At 55.3% G+C, this 20056-nt stretch overlaps 1 protein-coding gene and 1 non-coding gene across 3 annotated transcripts in view; one reads left to right on the top strand and one right to left on the bottom strand.

Moving 5' to 3' along the window:
* AXIN1 (axin 1) overlaps positions 1-20056 on the top strand; it is a 72145-nt gene that overhangs the window by 46971 nt on the left and 5118 nt on the right. For both annotated transcript variants that reach the window (XM_077142338.1, XM_077142339.1), the window contains 3 exons: positions 3371-3511; positions 7904-8000; positions 12268-12405. In XM_077142338.1, the coding sequence (XP_076998453.1) occupies positions 3371-3511; positions 7904-8000; positions 12268-12405 (376 nt within the window). The remainder of the gene's footprint in view (positions 1-3370; positions 3512-7903; positions 8001-12267; positions 12406-20056) is intronic.
* On the bottom strand, positions 14273-14379 carry LOC143667876 (U6 spliceosomal RNA). Its single transcript, XR_013168184.1, has one exon. It is a non-coding gene; the product is annotated as a U6 spliceosomal RNA (small nuclear RNA).

Below are 20056 nucleotides of genomic sequence, written 5' to 3' on the forward strand. Positions count from 1 at the left end.
TCAACTAAAAATAGTCAAATGACTTGAGTAGACATTTCTCCAAAGAAGATACACACATGGCCAAAGAGCACACGAGAAGATGCTCAGTGTTGCCAGGTGTTAGGGAAATGCAGCCCAGAACCACAGAGAGAGGAGTGGTCAGCCTGACTGTCGGCAGTGCAAGGCTGGGAGGTTGCAGGTTAGTTTGTAATTTTTATATACACAGACTCAAACTGTTAAAAAAAAAAGTGAGAGACCACTTCATACCCACTTGGATGGGTGTTATTAAAAACAAACAAACAGTAATGTCAAGTGTTGTCGAGGACGCAGAGAAATAGGAGCCCTCGTGAGTATTTTGGTGGGAATATTAAATGGTGCAGCTGCTGTGGGGAACAGCTTGTTGGGTTCTGAAAAAGTTAAACATAGAACTGCCATGTGCCCTGGCAGTACCCAAAAGATTTGAAAGCAGGGACTCCGACATACATTGTGCAGCGTTATTCACAATAGCCAAAAGGTGGAAGCAACCCAAGTGTCCGCCACAGATGAGCTGATAAACAAGGTGTGGTCCATCCACGCGATAGAGCCTTAAAAAGGCAAGAAGTTTTGGTGCATGTGGCAAAACGGATGGACCCTGTAGGCACCCAGCTGAGTGACTCCCCTGACGTGACATAACTCGAGTAGGCAAATTCACAGAGATAAAAGGTAGATTGGAAGCGACCGGGGGCAGAGGAGGGCGAGGGCATGGAGTAGTGGAGAATGGTGCTGACTGGTGCGGGAAGGTCCTGGTGGCGGGCGGTGACGAGGGGTCTCGGGCTTGAGACGAGGGGTCTCGGGCTTGAGGCTGTGACTGGCCGCACTGAGCGGTGCGTGGGCGAGGCTGAGATGGGAGAGCTCACAGATAGGTGTGTCTGCAGTTTAAAAAAAGGAACAGGTAGGGAGAGATCATGACAAATGCAGCGTGTGATCCTGGGTGGGATCTCATAATAGAGAAGAAAAGGCTCAAAAGGACATTATTGGGACGTATGAAAAAAAATGGAATATACTCTTAAGGTTTATTTCAGTGTTAAATTTCCCGAACTTGATAACTGCACTGACAGTGTTCCTATTATCCTTGTTTGTAGACGTGTACATGGCAGTGCTGTGTTCAGAGAGCATGATGTGTGCAACTCTGTCAGATGTCCAGAAAACAAATGAATTGGTTGAAAGAGGGATGGATAGAATTGTCCAGCAAATTTGGCAAAATGATGGAATCGATGAATTTGGATATCTAGGGAGCGTGGGTTGGAGTTCTCTTTATGGGTTTTGTGTTACTGTTAACAACTGTCCTGCAAGCCCGAAATTATTAAAAAATAAGTATAAGAAATAAAAACTCTGCTGGACGTATTTGTGTGGCTCATCATCCAGTTTTTATTTTGAAGACTTTTGAAGCTGTAGAGGTAGGAATAACAATTCTGCGAACCCCATATTCTCCTCATCCAGGTGCACCCATGTGAAGTCTGCAGACTCGGCCGCCGTCTCTGTGTGGGTAGCGGACAGAGCAGCTGGTTGGGTCCTGAGTGAGCCGCCATGTACAGAGTGGCTCACCGTATGCTCAGTTGCCAGCCGTGCGCCAGTTGGCTGCCTGAGTGCCAAGTGCCCTGTAGCGAATGGCTGGCTGTGTCCCGCATGGCTGCCTGTGTACTGGGTGGCTGGCCGTGTGCCGAGGGACTGACTGTCCCTCCTGAACTGAGCAGTGTGACCAAGACCCTGTGGTCTTGCTGTCTCTGGTCTGTTGCTCTCAGCTTTCCTTTTGTCCATTTCCAACGGCGCAGTCGTTGCCTACTGAGGACCTCAGGTAGTGAGCGCAGGGGTTGGAGGAGACACTGTGTGACGGTGGCGGGCAACTTCGCCTCCTCATTTGTGAGGTGGGATGGGAGGTGGTGGGCATCTGCCTGCAGGCTCAGGTGTAATTGTGTGGCAGCATCACACGATTTAAGCTGCTCTGCCCTCCCAGTGCACAGCTCAGCATGCCTCCTGGGACGGGCCGGTAGCCACTTTATCCAGGAAGAGCCATTGGTTCCCCTGCCTCGTGGACCGCCCGTCCCTGAGGGATGCATCCGCTGCGACCCAGACCCTCCCGCGGGTCCTGTTGTTTGGTGGCTGGGTGTTCCCACGGGGTTGCTGCCTTAGAGATGCTCTGGGACCCTTATCCCCCTGCAGGGACCCTGAAGCCTGAGGGATGAGCTCATCTGCCCCAGGCCCCGGCCAGCAGCACAGGGCGTTGTTCACGGGCACGTGGTAGGAGCAGCCTTCCACGTCACAGGGAAACTGGTTCTCACAGGGCTGGGAGCCGTCAGTGGGGAGGAGCAGGGGCCACAGAACATCCCACAGAGCCCTGCCCGGGCCCGGGACAGAGAGAGGCTGGGAGCAAAGGAGCGCGCGGGCCAGAGCAGGCTGGGGGAGGGCAGGGGAGGCACACCCCAGGGCGGCCCTTAGGGTCCTGGGCACAGGAGCCCCTTGTGGTTGGTGCCAGCAAAGGGCTCTGCTTTGGTACCAGGAAGTGAGTCAGATTTCTCCTGACACCCCCCCCACCACACACATTCTCTCTCTTAGACAAAAACAAAACTGTTAAGGTATTTGAAGAAAGATATAATGTATTTATGATCTTGGAATGGGGAAGTCTTGCTCTCATAATATACGAAAGTGGTGCAAAGATGAAGAGCCGTAAATAGGATTTTGTAGAAATGAAAAACCTTGTATAACCCAAATCAGCATAACAAAGTAAAATGGGACATTTGGGGAGAAAATATTTTTTGTGCATGTAGAAAGAGATTTTTAGTCAGAATATTATAAAATTTCCTGTAAATGAAAAGGAAAGCTACAAACAACTCAATAGAAAAAGGGGCAAAGGGTATGAACAGGCAACTTAGAGGAAGAAATTAAAATGGTGGAAAGAGAAAAATGGCCACTGTCACTGGTGGTCAGGGAAACAAACTGAAACCGCATTTTCTGACTACTCAGGGGTCTTCAGGGGAAGGCGGCGCCTGCCCGGGGCGCATGAGGAGGCCCCTGTGCCGGTGGGGGGGTGCACGGCCCCATTGGGGTACAGCCACTCAGCCAGCCCACCTCCGCCTACCTCCGCCTCTCCATCCTGCGACAGCTGGCAGACTCATGTGCGGGTTGAGGTGCCGGGACGACCATGTGCAGCCGGGCGGTGGGGAAGGCCTGAGGGTGGGGACTTGGACAGGGCCAGCTGCTTCGGCGTAGCTCCCTCTGGGAGGGAAGAGGAGCCACCATCTTTTTTCTGGATTTTGTGTCTTAAGTTCACGTGTGAGACGTTGAGGTCATCCTGGCGGTGTCCCGAGCAGGCGGGCTGTACCAGCTGCTGGCTAATGTGCACTCTTGTCTGTAGGCATGGATCCTGGCGGGAGCCCGTCCACCCCTACTATGTCAACTCTGGCTATGGCCTCGCCCCAGCCACCAGTGCCAACGACAGCGAGCAGCAGAGCCTGTCCAGCGACGCCGACACCCTCTCCCTCACCGACAGCAGCGTGTAAGTCCCGGGGCTCTACTGTGCTGATCCCCAGCATTGCCTGGGCTTTGTCTTGATAGAAATGGTTTCAAGGTTTTTTCCCTCAGAACTTGATGTTGGTGCAGCAGGACAGTTTGGAATTGCAGGAAGCCTACTAAGATTTTTAAAGCAAGGTAGGTTGAGTCACTTCTCTCCTAGGCCCAGGCAGCTGGGACCTGTAAGAGAGAGAGAATCACACATGAAGTTAAACAGGCCCCAGAGTTGCCTAGGCTAGAAAGCTTTGTCCTGGTTTTCCCCTTGCTTTCTGGTTTCAGCTTGAAGAGAGGCACAGGTGAGTGACCGCACAGGCAACCGCTTGCACGTGGCGACGGGCACAGCCGTCTCTGGGGCACTTGCTGAAATTCTGCACTGCTGCACACGTGCATTTATGGGTGTTGTCTGCCCATGTCCTATCAACCCGGTGGCTCCCACCATGTCCTCGCCTAGGCAGACAAGAAGCCGGGGCAGCAGACGGTGAGAGGTTTTGGGGAGTCGGCATGCCTTGAGGACCGCGGAGACGGCTCTCCCGTGCTGGGGCCCACCGGGAAGGACCTGCTGTGCGTGTGCAGGCTCGCCCTCTCCCGTCCCACCTGCAGTTCCTGCCATCATGATAGTTGGGCTTCGGCTTCTGTACTCCCATCTCAAGGGCCCCCCGCCCTGCAGGAGCGTGTGCTCTCGAGCAGCCCTTTGCTGCAGGTGTGCATTAGGGGGGTGCTTGTGTGGGTGCAGCCCTGAGGTTGGTTTGCCTTCATCCTCCAATGAACTTCCAGACTCAGCGGCCTCTGGCTGGTTCCACTTGTCCTCTGTCCACCCCCAGTGGAAAGTCCCTGGCCAGGCAAGGAGCTACGGTGTCCCTGGCCCCTCTGCAGACCTCTGTCCTCCCTCTGATGGCCAAGCTGGTGGCTCCCCACATGAGCCCCCCCCCACCCCTCTGCAGCTTCTGCACAGAAGCTGAGATCTGCTCAGATAAGAAGGAAGGTGCTTGGTTTTGTGAATGAGTATAAGCTTTCAGGTCGTGCCCATGGCGTGCGTGCTGCTCTCCTAGTTTCATCTGTAGTGGTGCAGTCGGAGCAGTTGCGGTGTTCGTCGTGTAGTGGTGCAGTCGGAGCAGTTGCCTGTGTCTTTTAAACAGTCTTCCCAAGCCTGGACTCCAGGGTGCGGGCCAGTGGCGGCAAGCTGGTCCTGGGGCTGCAGCCAGGGCTCCTGGGCCTTGTCACATGGGTGACCGCATGGGGGTCACCAGGAGTCTGCTTTGCCTGGAAGCTTTCCCTTTGATTCTGGACCTTTAAGGTAAAATGTGGATATACATTTAGCGATACTTTATTTGAATTTACTGAGGTTTCAAACAGGATCTACCACAAATATAAAGGAGTTGTGTAAAAGGGTTTGTGAGCCCTGAGCCTTGCTCCTCCTTGCTGGAGCCCTACCCTGCTTTCTCCCAGGAGCTTCATCGCTCCCTCCAGGGAGAGGACCTGCATTTCCTAAAGGGAAGATCTAGAATAGAAACATCTGTAAGTATCCCTGATGCTCTGTCTGTCTCGGCTGGCATTAAGGCTTGGAAACATAGGTGTCCTCATGCATGCAGAGTGGAAGGCGTGGCGGAGATGCGTCTGCCCAGGGCCTGCACCTGGCCCTCACTGCTGCTGGGCCACCTGCTGCCCTTTCCTGCCATGTGGGAGCACAGCCTGGCTGCAGGTCGCAGGGTTTAGGTTAAGAGGCATCTGCCTTGGTGGCTCAGAACCCAAGGCCAGCCTCAAGATGTTGACTTGGAGGTGCCAACGGGGCCTGAGTTTTTGTTTCTTTTCATTTGTCATTTAAAAGGATATATATTTTTTTAATTGTGGTGAAATGTATGTAGCATAACCATTTTAAGTGCAGACCTACTTTGACAAGACTGTGGCTCTCATCACTCTTATTTTTATTTTTTTTACATGGGCAGGCACCAGGAATTGAACCCGGGTCCTCTGGCATGGCAGGCAAGCGTTCTTGCCTGCTGAGCCACCGTGGCCCACCCTACTCTTATTTTCGAGAGCCAGTTTCACCCTCCCAAAGCCAGTCCCAGCCTCGTGCAGCAGTGATTTCCCACGCCTCTCCCGCCACCCCTGTGGCCACTTCCTGTCTATGAGTTGGCTTGTTCTAAATATTTCGTGTGAGAGAACTCATGCACTGTCTGTTCTCTGTGTGGTTTTCTCGTTCAACACCATGTCCTCACAAGGTTGGTCCCGCTGCAGCATCAGCCAGCACCTCACTTCTGTTTACCACAGAGCGCAGCAATCTGTCGCGTGCACGGAACACGCGGCTTGTCTGCCATCGGGTGATGGGCACAGTCTGGGGGGTGCAGTCCTCCCTGGGCTCCCTGCTTGGCGCCCCCCTGCTCGTCAGGCCTGTGTCCCGCTCTGGGCCCCGTGCTGCTTTCCAGCCCATTCCCGAGCTGACCTGAGCTGCCACTTGGCAATGGAGATGTTTTGCCACCTGCCGAGTTTTCATGCTAATCCAGCAACGGGTCACACCCCAGGGGGTTGAGGTCCTTCGGGAGCTTCCAGGGCGGGGCCTGGCAGGGCAGGAGCAGCAGTGCAGGGTGCGGGAGAGGCCTTCGCACCTGTGTCTAGTCCCAGTGCAGAAGGCCCCCGGGCCCTGGGGCTGGGCAGGTGCGTGCGCTGGGGCGACATGGTGCGGTTGCAAAGGCGGAGCGGCGTTTCTGTTCCCTGAGAGCCTGGAGCTCAGACTCCTAAAATGCCGGCAAGGTCCCAGCAAGGGAGTGGCGAGGAGACAGTTCACAGCAGGCAGGGTCCGTGTGTCCCAGGCCTTTCCCGCCAAGCCTGCAGGAGTGGCCTGGTGCACGGAAGGCACTATGCCCGGGAGCTGAGTCCACGCTGCAGGCCGCCCGGGCTTGGGGCAGGCCCTTCCATGGTGCATGCCACCGCCAGGTCCAGGGAGCAGCCGCCTGGAGCCAGGCCCTCTGGGGCAGGCGGGCCCGTAATCTCAAAGCGCTGTCGCCCATGAGAGTTCTCCACGCTTTGCAAAGAGGCCTGGTATTTGAGAGCCAGAGGACCCATCCCGGCCCAGCCTGATCGGGCAGCGGTGAACCGTGCTCAGAGGGGCCCTGGCCCCAGCACAGCCTCTCCCGTCTGGCCAGAGAGCGCGCAGCCCTGTGCACCCGCGGGGCCCACCCGGCTGTGCTTCTGAAATTGCTCACCCCGCGGCCCCGGGGGCGGGGCCAGACCCCCTGCAGGGCAAGGTCTGCCGTCGCCGGGGGGTGGGGGTGGGGTGGGCGCCGGATCAGCCTCCAGCCACAGTGGAGTGGGGCCCTCCCTCGTGCAGCCCCAGCAGAGCTGACAGCACCCGCAGCGTCCACTGCAAGGGTGCAGCCCAGTCCCCGTAGGGCCCCTCCTGCAGCTGCGCACCTGGCTGCCTTCCCCGCCTCTCTTCAGGAGGACACGGAGCTGGGCTTACAGCAGCCCCCAGCCTCGTCTTCACAGACCCATTTCTACATTGGGCCACGTTCCCGGAACCTGGGCTAGGACTTGAGTGCATCTTTGTGGGAGTGCATCTCACCCCACAACTGGAAGTCAGGCAGAAGGTGGTCAAGAGTCGCTTGGCTCTGGGCCTCTGGAGGCAGGTAGGGTGAAACCTGTTCTGTAGAAAGATGATTCAGGACGTCGTCACACCCAGCTGTCGAAGTGGCGTCTCCCCTTGTGACTCTGGTAACTTACCAGAGACCCTGATTCCCAGGGTGTCCCGTCCAGTGGTGGTGGCCGTCTCTTCCGGCCATTCTGGTCCCCCCAGGGAGACTCATCCAGCAGGCCAGGACTCTGGTGTTGGGGCTGCAGGGACGCAGTGCGCTCGTGTTCAGTCTCCCGTCTTCCTCGCCCAAGTGCGGCCTGCACACGCGTCACCCCGGAGTTCGCAGTCCTGTAAGACAGTGGTATTTATCATCGTCTTCTCAAGTGTCCGGAATTAAAATAAACGGCTGTGAGCAGGTTTGACGGTGGCACCGTTTACCAGGAGGGCTGGACAGTAGGCCCTGGCGGTCTTGGGGTCCAACCAGACCCGTCTGTGTTGTCAGGCTGCTCCCTGCAGGTCTGCCCAGGTCCTGGAGAGGGCCGGGGGTACACTGAGGCTCTGCCCCCGCAGTCCCAGCACACGTGCACCCCTTTCTTAAAAGCGTGGAGACGGTTCTCAGTGGCAGATCTGAAAAGATGCAGGCTGCCCCGCTGTCGGCACCGCGGAGCCTCTGCAGAGATGCCCGTGGGCCCTGCTGGGAGGGTCTGTGTGTGCCGCTGAAGGTCCGTGGTTGTGCCCAAGTGTGCACAGGCATGTCTCGTGGTGGTGCAGCCCCCGCGTGAGCTCACGGCTGCCCTTTGTGTTGGACAGGGACGGCGTCCCACCGCACAGGACCCGCAAGCAGCACCGCCGGGAGGTGCGGGAGAGCGTCCAGGCCAACGGGCGGGTGCCCCTGCCACACATCCCCGTAAGTAATGCCCCCCGCGGCCTGCGCAGGGGTCCCTGGGCTTTGGTGGGAATTTGCACCAGATTCGCCTGTGCAGGCTGCTGTGCAGTGGGCTGTTGGGATGGCTCCTGCTGGTCTGCAGCGGGGGCGGCTTCCTGCGGCCACCACTCCTGCCAAGCTGCCCGTGCAGCAGGCTGGGATGCAAGGCCACTCCTTGGACTGCAGTGGCGGCGCAGATGTGGCAGCCGAGCAGCTGTGCTGAGAAGGGGGTTGTTCACACCCCTTGTTCCCACACGCAGCTTTGGGTGGGAAAGTCTTTCAACAGCAAATAAGGAAAACCTGCAGCAGAGCCGTCTGCCTGTGGGCTGCTGTGGCTGCAGCAGTTACTGCAGGGCAGGGAGATGGTGCTCGGCCTAGTGTGCCTCCCTCCCTCCCCCACCCCTCCCCCTCATCCACCCCTTCCCTCCGCCGCTCCCCTCCCCTCGTGTGTGCCTGTGCCATGTGTGCCTTGGTTGTGCGCACATGCCCGTGCCGTGTGGGCATTAGGTGTGCATGCGTGCTCTTTCCACGGGGCCTGGGCTGCACCGACCTGGCTGCTCCGCGCCGCGTTGTCTCTGTGGCCCTTCTCGGTAAGGCGCACCCCATGTGCTCTGTCCCCCACTGGCCGGGATGGCCGAGGGGCTGAAGCCACCACAGCCGGCAGGAGGTAGGGCGCCAAGGTCCCAGGCAGTGACGGGCGGCCACGTCCGAAAGCTCGGCCTCTGCGTCCATGAACAGCCAGGCGGACGCTGCAGGTGCAGCAGGGGCAGGACGGGGCACAGCCCTGAGCGCGGTGGGAGCCACCCTGAGCTGATACCCCGCCAGGCATCCCCAGCTGCAGAGCGTCTCGGACAAGCTGGTCTGGGACTGGGAGGCACCCAAGCATGGGAAGAGGCGAGCGGTCTCATGCGTGGACGGCGCGGGAAGCAGCCGGGGCAGGGCCCGGCCATGGTAGGTGTCTGTCCATCCACATCTGGTGGAGAGGAAAACCTGGCAGCGGCGCAAGCCAGACCCCAGCGTGGAAACAGAGGCGGGCCGACTCCCGGCCACCTCCAGGTGTGGCATTGAGGGCTTTGGGGTGGAGGAAGGGTCACGGCGGAAGGAGGAGCTCAGCACGGGGGAGGTGTGAGAGCGTCAAGCGGAGCTGGACTTGTGAAGCAGGGATGGCGACATGTGAAAGCCGGTTGCAACGCTCCGCCTGTGTAGGTGGGGTGGGGCCGTCCAGGGGTGCCCAGTGCAGAGCAGGCGACTCCGGGGTGGTCTTGGGCCAGGCAGGGCAGTGGCAGCAGGGGTGTGTGGGGGGTGTTACTGCGGGTCTCAGTACCATCACTGAGGGCCGCATGGGCTGGCTGCTCCCTGCACGGTGGGGCTGGTCGCACAGAGGGGAGGCAGTGCCACGCCGCGGGACAGGTCATGGGTCCCCCCACAGGACTGAGCTGGGGGGGGGGGTGCGTGTGCTCTCAGGCTCTGTCCCCCAGGGGGCAGAGCTGGGGCACCAGGCAGTGAGGCTAGTGCCCAGGCCTGGTCCTAGGGTCCTGGAGCAGCGGCTGCTCCAGAAATGGTGTGGACAGACAAAGGACGGGCAGCGTGCCTGAGGGGACAGGCCAAAGGATGGGCAGCGTGCAGGGAGGGGACAGGACAGGCCGAAGGGCGGGCAGTGTACACGGAGGGGACAGGCCGAAGGGCGGGCAGTGTACACGGAGGGGACAGGCCAAAGGGCGGGCAGTGTACACGGAGGGGACAGGACAGGCCGAAGGGCGGGCAGCGTACACGGAGGGGACAGGACAGGCCGAAGGGCGGGCAGTGCGCAGGGAGGGGACAGGACAGGCCGAAGGGCGGGCAGTGCGCAGGGAGGGGACAGGCCGAAGGGCGGGCAGTGTACACGGAGGGGACAGGCCAAAGGGCGGGCAGTGTACACGGAGGGGACAGGACAGGCCGAAGGGCGGGCAGCATACACGGAGGGGACAGGACAGGCCGAAGGGCAGGCAGCGCGCAGGGAGGGGACAGGACAGGCCGAAGGGCGGGCAGCGTACACGGAGGGGACAGGACAGGCCGAAGGGCGGGCAGCGCGCAGGGAGGGGACAGGACAGGCCGAAGGGCGGGCAGCGCGCAGGGAGGGGGCAGGACAGGCCGAAGGGCGGGCAGCGCGCAGGGAGGGGGCAGGACAGGCCGAAGGGCGGGCAGCGCGCAGGGAGGGGGCAGGACAGGCCGAAGGGCGGGCAGCGCGCAGGGAGGGGGCAGGACAGGCCGAAGGGCGGGCAGCGCGCAGGGAGGGGGCAGGACAGGCCGAAGGGCGGGCAGCGCGCAGGGAGGGGGCAGGACAGGCCGAAGGGCGGGCAGCGCGCAGGGAGGGGGCAGGACAGGCCGAAGGGCGGGCAGCGCGCAGGGAGGGGGCAGGACAGGCCGAAGGGCGGGCAGCGCGCAGGGAGGGGGCAGGACAGGCCGAAGGGCGGGCAGCGCGCAGGACGCCTCCTGCCGGCACTGCGGCAACCTGAACATTGAAGTAAAGGAAGCAGGTCGCCGAGGTCCATCCCATTTTAAATAGATGAATGAAAATTTGATGAGAAACAGAATATTTAGAGTCAGAAACATCTCCCAGTATTGCAAAGGGGGCAGACAAGGGACTTGGGCAGTGGGCCGGGACCTACACCTGGACCCAGCCATCAGGGGCCCACCTCAGAGTGTCCCTGCTCACAGGCCATCCTCCAGGGAGTGGTCAGCACACGCCTGGACGAACAGGTCTGAGCTGAGGGTCGTGGTGGTGCCGTGTGGGCACAGCCTGGCGTGCAGACAGCACCTTAGCCCACGAGATTCGGGAGAAAAGTCCTGTGTTCTGTCCTTGGACATTTTCTGTAAGCTTGATAGCATTTCAAAATAAACATCTTCAGTCCACTCCGCGAGTCCTGCAGGAGTGGCTCTGGGGGGGCCGATGTGTGCATGGCCTGGGGACCCGGCCCCCCCACCCCCACACACACTGCCCTACGCCCCCACAACCCCCCTACCACCCACCCTACCCCTACCACCTGCCCCCCACCCACCCACCCTCCTCGAAGTCTGCTCTTCCCGGGCTCCTGGGCACCAGCTCTGGGGAGGTTTTCGCTGGTGGTCTGGGACTGGCTGCGTCAGCAGCCGCAGAGTTTCAGAGGGGCCTGGTGTGCTGTCCTTGGACCCAGAGGTGAAGGTGGGCTGCCCGGCTCGTGCCAGCGAGGCTGTGGGGGTGTGGCAGCCCTGTCTGTGCACTGGCCCCTGCCCTCCCCTCGGGCAGGTCTCCTCCCAAGCACGGGTCTGCTCCCCATGTCCCTTGGCATGCCCGTGCCCACCTGCGTGAGCCTGAGGGGGGGATTGCGCTCTGCAGGAGGCGGGCACCGTGCCATCTGCTCCAGCCACCACTCAGCCTGCAGCCGCTCCCCGATCAGAGCACACGGGCGTGCCCCGTCTGCAGGAAGACACAGCACCTCTTCTTTGGTTGGCATTGCCAGGTGGCACAAGGATGGCAAGGGCCGGCGGGGGGCCCTGAGCCATGGCCAGGGCTGCAATGGGCTGGCACTGGCCACACCACCCCAGCGACCCTGCACCCCGGCCCCAGCCAGAGTCACCCCATAAACGAGAAACTTTGCATTCACCTGTTAGCAGCTGTCCCTGGAGCCGCCCTCCTCGGCCCTGCCCAGGGTAGGGCCCAGCACCCCTGGTGCCCAGGTGTCCCTGGTGCCCGGCACCGCTCCCTCCCCGGGCAGGACAGGTGGGGACTGCTGAGACCTCTGCGCCCCACAGTGGAGCACGTCACTGTGGCACCTTCGGGTCACATCCCTTTGGGAGTAGGCCCTGCATCTTCCATCTTGAAGCCCCTCCCTGGCCCCCGGGTGCTGATATGGCATCTTTTGTGTTTTTGTGGCCAGAACCCCTTGTGCAGACCCCAGCTTGCCTCCCTGGCGGAGGAACTACCCTGCACAGGGCTTGGAGCAGTCACCTCGGGCTGTCCACTGCCACAAGACCAGGGCCGCCCCCAGAGCCCTGACCTCTGGGGTCACTGACCATAGACTCTTTGGCTCCTGGGGCCCTGACACTGGCTCCCCTGCCCAGTGTCTCTTCCCCCAGGCTGCCAGTGGGTTATTGGTCATGGCCTGCTGGGGTGTTCGCCTCCTGCGTGGGCAGGCTGGCAGCACCCCGAGCACCTGCCCCCCAGGCACATCCCCGCTGACCCTGGGAGCAGGGCCCGGCAGGCATGGCATGACCCTGTGCGTCTCCCTAGCGCACAGCCCGAATGCCCAAGGAGGTCCGCGTGGAACCACACAAGTTCGCTGCGGAGCTCATCCGTCGCCTGGAGGCCGTGCAGCGTGCGCGGGAGGCCGAGGAGAAGCTAGAGGAGCGGCTGAGGCGCGTCAGGATGGTGAGTGGGGAGTCCACAGGGCAGGGCGGGGGACTCACCATTGGCCGCAGAGCTCGGGGCCCTGGCAGAGCTGAGGGCAGCTTCGGACTCTGGGAGCCGCCACCTGGGCCCTGCACATCAGCTGCTCTTGAAATAGAGGCTTGTGTATGCCCCCCGCACCCCCGTGCAGCCCACAGGGCTCCTTGGACCCGGTGTCCGCGCTGGTGCCAGGCCCGCCCGCGACAGCTGCCTGCCCTGAGTCCTGCTGCCCCTGCTGTGAGCATCGTGCGGGCCCGGGGAGGCCGTGTGCACCTGAGCCCCCCCGGCAGGGTGCTGAGGACTGGTCAGGCTCCTTTCCTGCCGATAGGCCTATTCAGTTTCTGTTTCTTCTCTGCTTGGTTTGGTAGTTTTTGCGTTCCTAGGAATTTGTTCTTTTCATCCAGGTTGTCCAGTTTGTTGGTGTGCAGATAGTTCATAGTATTCTCTCATAAATCCTTTTTGTTTCTATAAAGTTGATAATATCGTCCCCACTTTCATTTATGATTTTAGTGATTTCAGTCTCCTTTTTTTCTTCGTCAATCTGTCTAAAAGTCTGTCAATTTTATTTGTCTTTTTGAAGAGCCAACTTTGGTTTTATTGGTTTTATGTGTTGTTTTTCTGTTGTCTGTCACACGTGTCTCTGCTCCAGCCCCTGACTTCCTTTCTTCTGCTGGTTTTGGGTTCAGTGTGTTCTGGCTCCTGAACCTACACGGCGAGTTACCGATTTAAGAGCTCCTTTTTTTAATGCAGGTGTTTGCAGCTATAAACTTCCTAACACAACTCTTGCTGCATCCCATGAGTTTTGGTACATAACGTTTTTGTTTTCATATGTCTCAAGGCGTGCCCTAATTTCCTTGTGCCGTCTGTTAAGTCTGATTGGCTTCAGGTCCTCTGTCCCCTCGCTCACCTTCCGCCTCAGTGTCCATCTGTCAAGGAAGTGGGCAGTGAAGTTTCCTACTGTTACTGTGATGCCATCCGTTTCTTCCAGTTTTTCTTTATGTTTGGACACCGTTGTTGGTGCACAGCTGACTATAATGGTTATATCTTCCTGCTGGGCTGAACTTTTTATCCATAGATAATGTCCTTTTTTTTGTTTCTTGAAACCTTTTTTTTTTTTTTACTTAAAGTCTGTTTTGTTTGGCAGTGATATCACAACCCCAGCTGTCTTTTGAGTACTATTTGCACAGAATATCTTTTTCCATCCTTTTACTTTCAACCTCTTGTGTCTTTGTATCTAAAGCAAGTATTTTGTAAATGGTACATGAGCAAATCCTATTTTTTGTCCAATATGTCAATCTCTGCCTTTTTTCTAATCATAGAAACATGTATACCACATAAATTTTCCCGTCCTAACCATAAGCAGACCTTTCAGTGAGATTAGTTACAGTCACAATGTTGCTCACACCACATTGATTACTAGAACTTCCCCTTCACCCCACACAGAGACCCTCACTTTCTATTAACTTCCCACTTCCCCTGCCCTCACCCCTGGTCACCTCTACCCTACTTTCTGTCTGTATGTTTGCATAGTCTCTGACATTTACTTTGCTTGCCGTGGGGCTTAAATTTAACATGGTAAATATATAGCATCTCATTTGCTTCAGTGCCAACTTATGAGCCATGTTGCTGTGCCCTCCATTCCCCGCCCTTATGCAGTTGTGGTCACAGATTACAGGTTCAGACACAAGGAGTCAAAAATCACTGAATTTATCAACACATTTTGTACATTTGCCTTTTAGATCTTATAGGAAGTAAGAAGTAGAGTTACAAGCCAAAAATATCATAGTTCTGGTATTTATATATACCCCTGTCATTATCTTTACCAGAGATGCCCTTTATTTCTTCATGGAAAAATACTGAACATTTCACAGATTTGTGTGTCTTCCTTGCATAGGGGCCATGCTAATCTTTTCTATATCATTCCAATTTTAGTATATGTGCTGCCGAAGTGAGCACCAATCTCTGCCTTTTAATTGGTGAGTTTTAATCCGTTTATATTTAATTGCTGATAAGGAAGGACTTCTGCCATTTTATCTCTTTGTTTTCTTCATGTCTTACATGTTTTTGCTTTATGCATCCTTCTAGTACTGCCTTTTAAAAAAAATTTATTTTTTCATAGAGTACCATACTGATGCCCTTTTGTCCTGTTCTGTGTATTTTTTAGTTATTTTCTTAGTGGTTACCTTAGGGTTACAGTCAATGTCTTATGTTTATAACAACCAAATTTGAAAGGTACCAGTTTTGTTTTTTTAATTGTATGCAGGTTGGAGTTTCAGTTTGCTAAAGCTGCTGGAATGCAGTATACCAGAAGTGGGTTGGCTTTTTAAAGGGGCTTTATTAAGTTAACAAGTTACAATTCTGAGGCTGTGAAAATGTCCAAATCAAGGCACGAACAAGAGGACAGCTTCTCTTTTGAAAGGCTGGTCAGGGTCTGGGCCTTCTCTGTTACATGGGAAATGGTGGTCGTCAGGTTCAGGTGTCCACTTGGCCAGGTGCTGGCACCCAGCTGTCCTGCTGTGGACTTAAATCATCAGTGTGTGAATTTCATCTGTGGCTGATGCCATCTGCGTTGGCTAAGGGGAGTGCCTTCTGCCGTGAGTGACATGTAATGTGATTAGCTGGAGACTCAGAAGGAGCAGTCAGGAGAGAGAAGGAGCTCAGTGCAGCCCAGCACCATGGAGCCAGAGCCGGCTCAGGCCCAGACCTCTGGGGACATGGGAAGGACACACCCGGAAGCCAGGAGGCAACCCAGCAGTTGTTGCCCCATGCCTTCCCAAATTCTTAAATGTGTAACTAAATAAATCCCCTTTATAAAAGCCAATCCATCCCAGGTGTGTTGCATCCAGCAGCCTTAGCAAACTAACACAGGAAGGCACATGGTGATGTGTGCTGTCCTTCTCTCCTGGCCTGTGGGTTGAGACAGCACTCTCCACTCCTGCACTTCCACATGTCTGTGTCTTGGTTTTGTGTCTCTGACCTCTGTGTCGGTGCTGAGCTTCCTCTATGTTTTCTGCCTTTTATCTCTTCATACAGGGCTCCAATAAAAGGAGTAAGACCCACCTTGAATGGGCAAGGTCACATCTCCATCCTGTCCTAAGATCCCACCTGAACAACAGGTCTCCCCTCAAGATTGGATTAGGGTTCAAAGAACATGGCTTTTCTGGTTGCAGCACAGTTTCAAACCAGCACAGCAGGCACACCTCAGAGATACTGTAGGTTCCACTGTAGACCACTGCAGTAAACTGAATTTCAAAGCAATCACACAAATTGTTTTCCAGTGCATATAAAAGTTATATATACACATAGGGTGTAGTAGGGTTATGTCTCTAAAACAAACATAACTTAAGAGTACTTTTATTAAGAAAAGAAAAAAGTAAAAATGTAAAAACCACAAAATACTTCATTGTTAAAAAGTACTAATCATCATCTGAGCAAGTTGCTGTCCTTTGCTGGTGGGGTGGGGGGGTGGGCTTGCCTCCGAGGCGCTGGCCACCGTGGCCAGTCCCTCACGTCGGGCTGCAGTGGACTTTGCCGCATGGTCGACTCTTCCTTTCCCAGGAGGTCTCTCTGTAGCATGTGACGCTGCTGGGAGCGTTTTACCCACACTAGAACTTCTGTGAGAACTGCAGTTAGTCCTCAAACCCTGCTGCTGCCCTGTCAGCTCAGTTCACGTGACACTCTAAATCCTTCTGTGGCTTCAGCAGCATCGTCACCATCTCCAGTAACCACTTTCTTTGCTTGTCCCTGAGGAGCCATCCCGTCCCATCCTCAGGCTCCACCTCTAACGCTCGTTCTCACGCCTTCCCACCACGCCTGCAACCACACCTGCACTTACTTCCTCCACTGAGGCCCTCAGCCCTCAGAGTCACCCCTGAGGGTTGGAATCGACTTCTTCCAGACTCCTGTGAAAGGGGATGTTTTACTCCTCCCAGGAATCACGGATGTTCTGGATGGCATCTGGAGCGCGACTCCAGCAGGTTTTCAGTTGACTTTGCCCAAACCCAACAGAGGCGTCACTGTCTGTGCCAGCTGATCGCCTGACAAAGTGTTGTTAAAATGAGATTGAAAGTTGAAATGACTCCTTGATCCCTGGCTGCAGAATGGATGTTGTGTGGCGCACATGGACACAACGCTCACCTCATCATACATCCCCATTGCAGCTCCTGGTGACCAGGTGCATTGTCAGTGAGCCGTCATATTTTGAAAGGAATCTCTTTTTCTCTAAGTGTGGGTCTCAACAGGAGACTAAAATATTCAGTAACAGACATGCTGCCATCCGGGCCTTGTTCCATTTGGAGAGCACAGGCAGAGTAAATTGAGTGTAATTCTTAAAGACCCTCGGATTTTCAGAATGGTAAATAGCACCAGCTTCAACTTAAAGTCACCGGCTGCTTCAGCCCTGACATGAGGGTCAGCCTGACCTCTGGAGCTTTGAAGCCACAATGATGTCTCCTCTCTAGCTGGGCAAGTCCTGGATGGCCTCTTCTTCCAGTGGAGGCTGCTTCGTCTACACTGAAAGTCTGTTCACTCTAACCACCTCCAGCACTTGTCTTCGCTGGATCTTCCGGATAACTTGCTGCCACCTCTGCCTCACCACTTGCTGCCGCATCTTGCACTTTCATATAATGTAGACAAGTTCATTCCTTAAACCTCAGCAACAGACCTCTGCTAGCTTCCGACTTCCCTTCTGCAGCCTCCTCCCCTCTCTCGGCCCCCACACTGGAGAGAGTTGGAGCCTTGCTCTGCACTGGGCGTTGGCTTAAGGGAATGTTGTGGCTGGTGTGTGCCTCGTCCCACTAAACTTTCTCCAGGTCAGCAGTAAGGCTGTCTGCTCTCACCTCACTCCCGTGTTCGCTGGAGTCGCGCTTTTAACTTCCTTGGAGAACTTTTCCTCTGCACTCTCGGCTCGGTAGCTGTTCGGCACGAGAGGCCCCACTTTGGGCCTGTCCTGGCTTCCAACATGCCTTCCTCACTCAGCCTTCCTGTCTAGCTTTTGATTTGAAGTGAGAGACGTGGGACCCTCCCTGGACACTTAGAGGCCGTCGCTGGGTTAGAGATTGTCCCGACTTCAGCATTGTCGTGTCCCGGGGAAGAGGGAGGCCGAGGAGGGGCAGGGGCAGGAGCGGTGGTCCCCAGAGCAGGCAGCGCACACAGCTCTTATGTGGGTACAGTTCCTGACGCCCCAAACTGACGCTGTCACAGATGGCTGACCACGGGGTCCCTGTAACAGCTATGATAAAAATGAAGCAGTTTGAAACGTTGCAAGGATTGCCAAGGTAGAACACGCTATGAACTGAGCACAAGCTGTTGGAAGACGGTGCTGGTGGACACAGCACAGCGCAGCACAGCACAGCACATGACACAGCACAATATGACACAGTGCAATGCAGCATAGCACAACACAACACGAGGCAGCACAGTGCGGTCGCAGTTCTGCCTGCAGACTGCTCCCTCCTTCCCTTTGAGTTGTTGCAGGCACTAGTGCATGCTCATTAGCATACGTTTATCATTCCTGTTACCATATTGCCTTTTAAGTTATCTAGAAGAGAAAAGGGGAATTTAGACCAAAAGTGTTTACCTGTGTGGTGACCTTTCTCAGTGTTGCTTCTTCTTTATGGCTTCAGGTCACTTTCTCGGGTCCTTTCCTCTCACTGCTTTTAGCTTTTCCTGTAGGGCAGGTCTGCTAGTAACAAACTTCTCAGCTTTTGCTTTCTGGAAATGTCTTAACTTCTCCTTCATTCTTGAAGGGTAGTTTTGTTAAATACAGAATTCTTGGCTAACAGTTTTTCTTTCAGGGTGTTAAAGTCCTCCTCCTGCTCTCCAGCCCCTAAGGTTTCTGAAGAGAAGTAGGCTCGTAGTGTCCTTGCACGGACGGTTTCTGATGAGAAGGAGGCCCGTGATGTCCTTGCATGGACGGTTTCTGATGACAAGGAGGCTCGTAGTGTCCTTGCACGGATGAGTCTCTTCTCCGTTGCCACTTGCAAAATTCTCTGCATTTGTCTTTCCACAATTTAACTATAAATGTGTCTGTATTAGTTTGCAAGCTGCTGGAATGCAATATTCCAGACCTGGAATGGCTTTAAAAAGGAAAATTTAGTAAGTTACAAGTTTACACCTTCTAAGGAAGTGAAAGTGTCCAAATTAAGGCACCAGCAAGAGGTCACCTTCCCTCATGGAAGTCTGATGCATCAGGAGCCCCGCCATCAGCTGGGAAGGCATGTGGCTGGCATCTGCTGGTCCATTGCTCCCGGGCTCTGCTTTCAGCCTCTGTTCCTGTGGGGGCGCCGTGCTCTGCTGCTCCAGGGCTAGCTTTCACCTTTTTGCTTCCCTCGACTCTCTCCAGGTTCTGGCTCGCTTAGCATCTCATGGCGACGTCTGCCGGGCTCCAAGGATTGCCAAACATCTGTGTCTCTGTTCTCTGAAGCAGCTGTTCTCTGCTCGTCTACATCTGCTCTCTCTGCTCCGAGGTTTCTGTTATTTCTTCTGGCTCTCTCCAAAATGTTCCCTCTTTTAAAGGATTCCAAAAAACTAATCAAGATCGGTGGGGTCACATCTCCATCTAACCAGAGGTCACACCCACAACTGGGTGTGTCACATCCCTGTGGAGATGATCTAATCAGAAGTTCCCAACCTGCAGTATGAATCAGCATTGAAAGAAAGGGCTGCTCCCACAAGATTGATCAGGGTTAAAACGTGGCTTTTCAGGGGTCTATTATGCGTTAAACCGGCAGTGTCTTTGGGTGGGCCTCTCTGAGGTTACCCTGCTTGGTGCTTGTGGAACTCACTGGCTGTGTCTGTGCATGACTTTCATAAGGCTTGGGAAGGTTTTGGCCATTATTTCTTTGGTTACTCTTTCGGACCCTTTCTGGCTCCCTCTTGTCCTGCTGGGGCTTCGGGGATGCCTGTGGTTGGGTTCAGTGCTGTCCTACAGGCCCCTCGGGCTCTGCTCGCCTGTCTCTATTCTCCTTTCTGCCTTTTCAGAGGGGATCATTTCATTCGTTTTGTCTTGAAATTTGTTGATTCTTCTGCATGTTCAAATTTAGCAAAATTTTTATTTCAGCTCCAGAATTTCTGTTTGGTACTTTCTGTAATTTTTATCTCCTTATTAACATTCCCTGTTCATACTTGGTTCTCCTCATTCTCTCAGTTGTTGGTGATTCCTTTACTCGCTGAACATATTTCACACAATTGATTTAACATCTTTGCTATAATTCCACTGTCTGAGCTTCCTCAGAGATGACTTGTCAATTTTTTTCCCATAAATGAGACATACTTTACTGTTTCTTTCTATGTTTTGTACTTTTTTATGGCAAACTGGACATTCCTGGTTTTATAATTGATACTCTGGAAATCTGATCATCTGCTCAGGAATTGCTGAGTTTTGCTTCTCGAGGGTCCCAGTTGTCTGTTTAGTCACTTCTAGACTGTTCCGCGAAGTCTGCAGTCCTTGTGTGGTCACCGAAGCTTCTGTCCTTTTGTCTCTGTGCGCAGCCAATGGCCTGTCAGGGATTTCCTTAAATACCTGGTTCCAAAGAAAAGTGTTTTCTCTTTTTAAAGCTTTCAACGGACACCTCTTGGGACATTGCTGCAGCCAGACAGGGCCAGAAACAGACATCTGTTTTTGCCCCTTAGA

This window comes from Tamandua tetradactyla, chromosome 23, assembly GCF_023851605.1.
Source record: "Tamandua tetradactyla isolate mTamTet1 chromosome 23, mTamTet1.pri, whole genome shotgun sequence".
NCBI lineage: Eukaryota > Metazoa > Chordata > Mammalia > Pilosa > Myrmecophagidae > Tamandua > Tamandua tetradactyla.